We start from the raw sequence: 10,217 nt of genomic DNA, 5'->3' as shown, positions 1-10,217 counted from the left end.
CCTGTCAACACATTCTTCCTTGCCCATCACAGGTTTGGTGAGGGTGGGCTGTGTCAGTCTGTTTACTGTCTCTATGCAGACTAGTCACTTGGTGACTGTGTTAGACTTGTCATTACTGCAAAAAATATGTGAGAGAAACCATTGAAATTCTTACTCAGGTCAAGAACTTGTATATAGAGACAGGTACTCCTATCATTCAAATGTTTCCTCTGTTTTAGAAGAACTTACAATCAATTCTATCATCTGTAAGGAGTAACACTTTACCAGCACTCTCTAACCCCCAAACAAGTTAAGTCTTAATGACAGATAAGACAGTTAAAAGAATAAGGGAATCTCATTTGAGATATACTGTATGGCTTGTTATCTGTTTCTCTCTAAAACACCTTATTATTTAAATACATGGATCCATTAATAAAAATTACAACAGAAATATATTAGTCTACTCTCCCAATGGATTTCACAACTATGAACTGAAATTTTCACAAAAACTGTCTATTTCAAGCAGCACAACATTTTTGATACTTGTAGCAACCCCTAAAGAATAATTATCTTTAAAATTGTAGTCCCTGGTAAGTCGACCATAGTCCACTGGAAGAAGGTTACATATCTAAGACTGCTTGGCAGCACAAACTGTACTAAGGGGTTTATTAAACCAATCAACTGAACAAAAATCAACCAAAAACCAACCAAACAAACACCCCACAAAGTTGGGAGGCTAGGGAAAGAAGGATGGATTTGGGAGGACTTTGGGGATACATGATCAAAACACATTGTATAAAATTCTCAAAGAACTAATAAAATATTAAAAATAAATTATTTCCTTTCCCCAGATAATAATTAAAAAGCATTTATATTGTACTAGGTATGGTAAGAAATTTAAAAATGACTTAAAGAACATAGAAGGATAATGATGGGTTATACACACCATGCCACATAGGCACTTAGGCATCTGTAGATTTTTGTCATCTGCACTGATTTCTTGGGACAATCTCCAGATTCCTGGAGGCTTTGTATCTATTTATCTGGTAACAAACACACATATATTCTACTACAACTCAATTCAGAGTATAAGCATTTTCTTTAGAATTATGTCTGGAATGCATTAGTTTTATACCACCATAATCCTTCTTAGTAAAAGTAGGATAGGGAATTTATAGGGATTAGATTTCTAAAATTAGTGTATTTTCATGAATAAATGATTTATTTTTGTATGGATACAGTGTTTCAAGATGAAAACAAAATATACAACCAAAACAAGTATCCAAAAACATTTTATTTATAATAGATCAACATTTTGACACGAAAGGTAGCCACTTTCAATTTCTCAGGAATGCCTAGAATCCAACAGTTCAGAAAGACTACTCAATAATTTCACTATAGGTAAAAGAAATAAATGGCTAAACCCAAGGGAAATTATTTTATAAGCTTTGACTGTGTAGGAAAGCTAGCTTTCCTAGAAAGTAATGTAATCCAAGTGTATTAAAGCCAATTTATACAATAAATATGAGAATCATCTATATGCATCAACTGTGTTCAAAGGAGAGTTCTTTTTATCAAAATAATTCATTTTTCAAAAAGGCCTCACATTAACCCCTTAAGCCAGTCACCTCTTTTCTATGGTGCAGCACTCTTCCTACCTCTCTAGGTTACTGTGTAAACCATCCAATTTCAGTGGGACCTTCTATCAACATAAGACTATATAAAACACTCCAATGGGGAACAGCCATTGAGTTTAAGGGACCAGATGGTGACTAACCAATAATAACTCAACCAATGTCACTTTCAGTTTAGAAGGGAAAAAGGAATCCCCAAAGGTCCTAAACTTTTTAGTACTTCTCAGATAGGATGAAAAGGTAAACTGCAAAATGTAAATAACCAGAGAACATCTTAAAATGTGTTACAGGAAGTAGGTGTTAAATTTCAGACTTAAATTTTATTTTCTTGTGTATTTCAACTTGGGGACAAATGATTATTAGCTCTTCTCAGTACATTTATTTTTGAGCATTTAAATCTAGTACAAATGTTGTGAAATTCACCCTGGCTACTACTCCTCACCATGCTCAAGTGCTATTTCCCCTCAGGTAATGCTGTCATATGCTCTAAGTGTCGGGAGGCTAAACAGCACTTAAAGGATTTTCAAGGAAGATGTGAAATGTTTTAAGTCTCATCATTATCTACTTGTTGTAGGCTCTGTCATTCAAATTCACCACAGCAGCCTCAAATATTGTGTGAAAGGAATGCACATAATTCCTACAGAACACACTAACTGAAGTCCAAAAGGCACAGAGTAATGCTGGTGGCTCTTTCTAGTCAGTTAAGAAATAATAAAAAGTCTGCATTATTCTTTCATAATTTAAATACTTAAGTAATCTCCACTTTTATTACTTTATAACAATGACTTCAAATTTACATTATTTTAAGTACCATTGTAATAGCTTAGAGTATAATACAGATATTTGCGAATATCTCATCCAAAAATAAAAATTAAAAAAAAGGAAACCAAAAAACCCCTCTTCACTATACATATACATATATATATTATATATAAAAGTTATTCTCAAAAATAAGAACATAGAATAGGGACTTGGTACAGATCATTAAATCAAGTTTCTATTACCACAGTTATAATTCCCAAACCAACAGATACACAGCAATAATCAAAAGCAGTGCAAATATCTTTGGAGGTTAGGATAAAATTATAACACAAGAACATAAGCTCAGGAAATAAAAAGGTAAGTGCTTCAAGTACAAGGAGCCAGTCTGCTTGAGGTCCACCTTAGTGTTTGCTGGGGCTCCCTTCCTGCTTCTACTTCTTCCTCTGAAACACATTGGCCAGCATGGCACCTGAGGTTGTCAACTGGCCCATTTTGTTCAAAAACTTGGTCTTTGTGTCTTCACTCACTAAACTTGCAGCAATTGACATTGAGCTAGAAAAGAAAATTTAAATGAATGTAAAGCAACTAAAAATTTAAGACATAGCACATGTGTGGAGGTCAGAGAACAACTTGTGGTTTTCTCCTTCTACCACCTGGTCATTAGACATGGTGGTAAGTGCCATAACCTGCTGAGCCATCTTGGGGTCTCTCCAGTTTTTCATTTGTTAGTAACATTTCATCATTACATCACACAATGGAAATGAAGATTTGTGAAGAGGAATTTTTATGTATCATCTTAGACTTGGTATTTTAACAGTTAATATCATGTATGGTTGGGGACAGAATCTAGGCTCTACTTTCTAGCTGTGCAGCCTTGAGGAAGTTGTATATCTACACAATAAGCCTGTTTCAGAGGGCTATTGGGATTACACAAATACTAAGTGGGAGACACATGATGGCATTCTACAAGTGTTAGTAGTTTAATAGTTGTTCTTTCGCCGGCATGCTTTGTTCTTCAGGAGCTATCCATCTTCTTTTGAGACAGATCTCTCACTGGCCTGGGCCTTACCACCTGGCTAGGCTGGATGGATCCTCCTGTCTGCCTCCTTGGAGCTAGAATATTAAGAATGTACTACCATGTCCTTAAAAAACAGAAAACAAAACAAAACACAAAACAGGGTTCTGGGGATTGAACTCAGGCCATCATGCTAGTAGCATGGCAAGCATTTTACTGACTGAGATAGCCTCCTGGCATGTGTAGTTTTTTTTTAACTCTAACTCCATTGCTTCATTCAATCTTTTTTGTTTTGTATTGTTTTTCAAGACAGGGTTTCACTGTGTAGCCCCAGCTGTCCTGCAACTTGCTCTTGTAGACCAGACTGGCCTCGAACTCACAGAGATTCTCCTGCCTCTGCCTCCCAAGTGCTGGGATTAAAGGCATGTGCCACCATTGCCCAGTCACTTCATTCAATTCTTAAAGCAAGTCTGGAACACAGGTATTACCTATTTCTCAAATAAGCAAATTAAATGACAGTGAGCTTGGCACTAACAATCCTATTCCTTTTTTGGTGTGTGTGTGTGTGTGTGTGTGTGTGTGTGTGTGTGTGTGTTCTGAACAACTCAACTGTCTTCAAATTCATTTCTTCTTTCATTTTCAGCAGCCTAGTGTGCAGGAAGTAAACACAATCTGAATGACTACGAAAGATTGCTTATTATCACACTGCTTAACAGGAAGAAAACCCTGATCAAGCACATTTTTTTTTAGAGCTCCAACAAGCGTCCTGCAATAGACAGGAAACCTGCTTACTGCCTTGTGGTTTTGATCAAGATGCTTTAGATCTTACAAGCTCGGCCTCCTTGTCTATAGAACATAGCTTGCAGTTTCTACTGTAAAATGTCCATAGGATTAAATAAGCAAACATGTATGAACAAATCAAGGGCAATGTGTGGCAAGCTGCAAGTGGCTCAACCTGCCTCATTTAAGAATTTATATTTCAGATGGACATGGTGGTGTACATTGGCAATCCTAGCACACAGGAGGCAGAGCCAAGGCTAAAACAGTGGAGTGGGTGGGGGAGCTCTCTTTTTATCACAGGGGGTTAAGAAGTTCCCAATACTTTACAGAGGCATGATACTTATGTGTACTGGCTTTAGGGAGGAGTATGAGCTCTGTGTGTCTGTGTGCGCACATGGGCACAGATACTCTTGCACATGCGTATGTACCTATTTGTATGTGTGAAAACTCAAGACTGATCTAATGAAATGTTTATTTCTGGTAGTCAGCCTTAAAGGAAATGTGTTTGAGCTTTATTTATGATTAGTTGCTCAAAACCTTAATTCTTTATTGAAAATAGTATATGAACCCATATGTAAATTATTCCCATTTTTGAATGTTCAACATTCTAACTTGAATTGAATCCAGAATTCATTGAATCTTTGAATTATGTCTAGTTTGGTCAGAACATTCCCACATTTGAAAACTACTGTCACAAACTAAAGGTAATATTTATTGAACTGGTAAGGCTCAATCCAGTAGCATCACAGAAATGTCTCTGGAAGCCTTTAAAGATTCCTAGGCTAGGGACTGGAGAGGCGACTCAGCAAGTGAGGCACCTGTCATCAAGCTTGACAACCTAAGTTCAATCCTCAGGACCCATGTGGTACTGAGAGTACTGACTCCTGCAAGTTTTTATCAGATCGTCACATGTGTGCCATTGCATACCTATGCTCCTCACCACACACACACACACACACACACACACACACACACACACACACACACACACACACCTCTACCTACCTCTCTAGGCTGCATAGAATATTGAGAGGGAAGGTGCAAAGCATGGGGTAGAGATCTGAATCTTAAAATCCCCATGTATTTCTCATGATAGGTTCAACACTTGAGAAAAAGCTGACTTGAATAATTCTCTCTCTCTCTCTCTCTCTCTCTCTCTCTCTCTCTCTCTCTCTCTCTCTCTCTCCTGGAAGTCACTATGTATGCATACTACTCTGGCCTTGACCGAGCCTCCTTCTGCCTCTCAAGTGCTGAGATTAAAGGTATGCACCACCATGCCTGGCTTGAATAATTTTCTTGTCTTCCTAATAAGTGATTACAAAATAACACAAAATAAAATATTATACCCACAGATAGCAAATTTAGCCAGAGAAATTCAGGTTAATAAGAAGCCTTAAAAAAGAATAAATGTCTTACCCTTGAGGCTCTTGGGCAGTCTTATTTTCTACTTTTTGTTCACATTCTTTTATCATGGAACTTAAAATAACCTGATTAGAAAAGTCAGATTAGAAAAGTGAAATACAGTTAACATTGTCAAATATAATAAATCACAGTTTAAATCGTTCTAAAAACTTGAAGAGGATAGCGCATTAGAGACCCTGGAAAGAGACTGGGTCAAGGCTCTGACATGCAAGCAGGCTAATGTGCTGACAGTGTGGAAGTCAGGAGTAGATACAGAGTGCTGGGAAGAAATAGAGCCGGAAGACACAAAGTTAGAAATAAAGTGATAGGCAGAGAAAATTGAATTAAAGGAAATTAGTGGTCAAGGATAGTTACATATAACAGATAAAATATCCCACAGATGTTTCTATATTTAATTCTCCTTGTATCAAGTGAAGGAGAGTGTGTTTGTTATCTCTACTTTAGAGAATTACAGAGGCTCAAAGATGCTAAAGAACCTGCTGAAGTATTACAACTAGTAAATGTACTCACAAAATAATGCCAAGCTGGATTTTAACAGTTAAGCATGGCTATCATAATCAAACCTCACAAAGGGAGAAGAGAGCATGTTCAGGAGATGCTAAATCCACGAACTTAGAACTGCTAGTCATAGGCACCTACCTCATGTTCTGGAGACAGATGTTCCATGTCAGTCCGTAAACATCTGAGGCCGGGTAAAAAGTGATTTACCATTAAATCCTCTGAAATGACTGAGGAAAGGTGGTTAAGGAAAAGGAAGAAACCCAAAAAGGGGCCATCAGAGCAGAGATCACAAAGAGAGATGATTCTAGATAGTGTCTAGGCACAGCACACACTCAGGAAGGAGTCAGGCTTCCTTCATAGACAGCGCCTTCATGGGAAAAGTTGATACTAAGACTCACCCAGGTATATTCTTACACATTTATTTATGTTATTGGTGTTATCTCTAACAGTTTATAATTTAACTAACTACTATATAAGCAAAATATGACTATGAACATTAAATTATGTAATCTAACACTATCCTAAGTAAGTTCTAAATATGAGAGGTAATAAAGCATTTACAGGGTGGGTAGAGAAAAGGCACAGAACTGGTGCAATGATGTCCAGGGAGGTGGAGACACGAGGAAATCTGGGGGACATGCTGTCTTCAAAATTAAGGTGGACAGTTCCTGAGGAACAATACCTGAGGTTGATCTCTGACCTTCACATGCACACATGAAAATATTTTCATGATAGCTAAGTTGAAAGATATGAAAAAAACTGATAAAAACAAGTTGCTATTTAATTGTTATGTGTAAGATAATTAATTACAAAAGATTGGGAGTATGAGAAAATTTAGAAAAAAGGTCTCCATTCCTCATCAGAACCATTTGGGATTCTCTTTAGAGACCCACTGTGCACTACAGATGTGCTTTACCTGAGGCTGACACTCACCTATAACCCAGCAGATCCTCATATAAATGGCAGCACAATCAATGACAACATACTTGATAACTTAAGGTCAGATTAACTTGTCTAAGGCATACATATTTTTCTGGGTTCTTCCTTTTTCAATTGAAATAATTTTATTTTGTGTATGGATTTTTGTCTGGACGTATGACTTGTGTACCTGGTGTCTGCAGAAGCCAGAAAGGGACATCAGATCCCCTGGAATTGGAGTCACAGATGGTTGTAAGCCACCATGTGGGTGCTAGGACTTGAACACAAATGGTCTGCAGAGTAGTCAGGGCTCCAAACTGAGCCATCTCTCTCCAGTCACATGCTTTTGTGTTTGTTTTTGTTTTAACATCTGCTAAAATGACTTTCTTTCTTTGGGTTTTTTGAGACAGGGTTTCTCTGTGTTACCCTGGTTGTCCTGGAACTCACTTTGTAGATCAGGTTGACTTTGAATTCACAGAGATCTACTTGCCTCTGCTTCCTGAGTGCCTAGCTAAAATGACTTTCTAATGGTCCAGAATGAATCAACCAGGGCCTTTGTGTACATTCAGTTTTCTTTAGGTCCTGGTCGTCTTTGAGCTTTAGTTGATTATCTCCACATTAAAAGAATACGAAATGAGAGCATTTCTCAAGAAAATAATTCATCTTATACATTTACATCAATTCTGCATTATTCTTATTCTAGCTCTGGGTTAATATTGTACCATGTCCAAATAAAAAACGAAGTAAATGAGTTCCTTTATGAAACTTGCTTAATTTAAAAATTTACCAGGAACTTCATTAAGAAAAAAAGGAATGTAATATATTTCCACTTCCTTGAAAATGTTTACAATGCTCATAAACGAAGCTCCTATAATGCATAACTTATAAATTCAATAGGTATTAAAAATATACATGGGGCCTCCAAGATGGTTCAGTGAAAAAGCAGCTGTTACAGAAACTTGAGGTGACCTGAGTTCCATCCCTGAAACTGGCATGAAGATGGGAGAGAACCAACTCTGGAAAGCTGTCCACTGGCCTCCACATGTGCATGGCTGCCATGCACATACCAGACATGCTGGGTCATGACAAATATTGTGGGGGACTGAATACATACCCACGTTCCCGCACACACACAATTTAAAAATATACACGATACAGAGGGCTGCAGCCTAATTACTATACAGTCTTGTTTCCTAGACACTGGGAAAGTACCTCCAAGATGTAACTGTGGGTGACCTTTGGATTAGTAGAGAGTGATATAGAGAAACATGGGCATGGAGACTCAAGAAGGCCATACTTATAGAAAATAGGGAAGTTATTCTTTTTACTCATAATAGGGCCTATCTTTTCCTTATAAAATCAAACCAAACCAGCTTTCAAGGACTAGAAATACTCCTATCATTTAGTCCTATCTGATACTGAAACCACCTCTATCTCAGTGGTAACTGGTCAGATGCCAAGAAGACGACATTCAGAGTTTCATTAGACACACTCTGCGATCCTCCTTCTACATAACTTTCTTTAAAATATGTCAATGTTAATGTCACCCAACATTAACCTCTGGCCTCCATGTACACCATATGCAGCCATTCATCTCTCTTCAACACACACCTTGTCAAATTTTCTCATCACCCCTAAGCCATCTACTCTGTAGCTTGGATATTTTTAAATGTCCTTCAAGCTTGTCATGACATTTTATTTGTTACTGGGCCCAATGATACATGTAATTTTCCTATGACAGTTCTGAAAGGAAGCCATATTCTAATCAGCTCTTACAGAACAGACCTGGGCAATGGGACTCCGTTAGTGACCACACTCTTGACTCAACCAGGGTGCAAGTCAGACACAACAGAGTACACTACTCTTAAGATAGCTCTTCCTCTTCTTGTCTTAGCAAGGGAGTTTTCACTTTATTATAGTTTGTGCATACTGAAACACTTGATAATTTCTCTGTATACATTTCTATGTTCTTCACTAACCACTGCTTCTCTTATTTGGAAATTCTGTTTTATAGAGCTAAAGTTGTCCTTGGACTTTTCCCTTTTCCTTGAGGCACATTGGCTAATATAGATTACATGTGAATTTTGCTTAACTTATAACAAATACTTCCAGGACTGAATTTCTAATTCTCACGCCATCATAGCTCTCTTGTCAGGGTTCTATCACTTCTTCATAAAAAGATTCCTCCTTGCCAACTCAGAACAGAAGTTCCTCATCTGCTTCCTCTATCTTCTCTAAGTTGAAAATCCAACAAGATGAATCAGGAGTGACAGTGACTTCTGCTTTTCCTGGAACAAAATTTATAAAGGACATGGACCCTTAAGTTATCAAACTAAAGTATTAGATCCCTGCTGACTACATAACCTATATTATAAAAATCATGGCTTACACCATCCACATAATTACATCATTGTAATCAACTCTCAATATAAAATGAACTCATAAATGCACCTTATTTTCTAAGTTTACTATTTCCAGAGGGACATACAGCTCCCCAACGGACAGCTTTTCCAACTTAATTTATTCTGAACAAAAGCAACCCTCTGTGGTTACATTCCAGCTAAAAAAAAATTCTAGCACTAATGAGTGTCTGTGGTACTCTAAAACACACAATTATCTTACTTGAAGTGACCTGTTCCCTCTGCTGAGAACTGTGACCTGGCATATAACATAGAAACATGGTACTCTGAAACTTGGCCATGATGTTAATTTTCTAATTATTCGTCTAACATGTGCTTCTATGGTTCTATTGAGAATACAGCCTTCCACCCTTCCCAACCTCTTAGTTCCCCTTCTTGAACTCTCCTATCTTTTATTGAGAGCTAGAGGCTAGAAGTTCACTTGGCCCATCTTCACTTCCTTCCTAGTTTTAATTTTACTAAACACAGTATAGAGAGAACGATGAACAGGACAGCAACAACTCTATGTACCAGTTCAGTTTTGCCTTTAACTATGGAAAGCAAAAGTTGTCTCTACAGTCTTTAAGTCTGAGTTTAATAATTTATAATCTAGTAGTTGATACGGGCCTCAAGTATGTTTTTCTCCCAGTTGTTACTAGAGATGACTGCCATGTTGATCCTGAACTTCTCCAGAGAGTGACATTTTTCTAAGAGAAATTCATAATATTCCACTAGATAAATTAAACATTCTTGGTGTAAAATCCAACACCAGAACATAAAAGCCTAGATTCATTCTGCCCTAGATTT

General features: G+C 37.4%; 1 protein-coding gene across 5 annotated transcripts in view; it reads right to left on the bottom strand.

The window, feature by feature from the left end:
* Positions 1-1,253: 1,253 nt before the first annotated feature.
* The window catches only part of Relch (RAB11 binding and LisH domain, coiled-coil and HEAT repeat containing), an 87,387-nt gene continuing 78,423 nt past the window's right edge, over positions 1,254-10,217 (bottom strand). For 3 of the 5 annotated variants that reach the window (XM_027417851.1, XM_027417852.1, XM_027417853.1), the window contains exons 27-29: positions 6,232-6,320; positions 5,587-5,657; positions 1,254-2,927 (exon numbers count right to left, since the gene is read on the bottom strand). In XM_027417851.1, coding sequence (XP_027273652.1) covers positions 2,807-2,927; positions 5,587-5,657; positions 6,232-6,320 — 281 coding nt within the window. In that variant the 3' untranslated portion in view covers positions 1,254-2,806. The other 2 variants (XM_027417854.1, XM_035445588.1) reach the window with 2 other exon arrangements.

The sequence above is a fragment of the Cricetulus griseus genome, chromosome 5 (genome assembly GCF_003668045.3).
Source record: "Cricetulus griseus strain 17A/GY chromosome 5, alternate assembly CriGri-PICRH-1.0, whole genome shotgun sequence".
Taxonomy (NCBI): Eukaryota; Metazoa; Chordata; class Mammalia; order Rodentia; family Cricetidae; genus Cricetulus; species Cricetulus griseus.
Note: the sequence above shows the minus strand (reverse complement) of the source record. Positions and strands in the feature narration are given on the sequence as shown.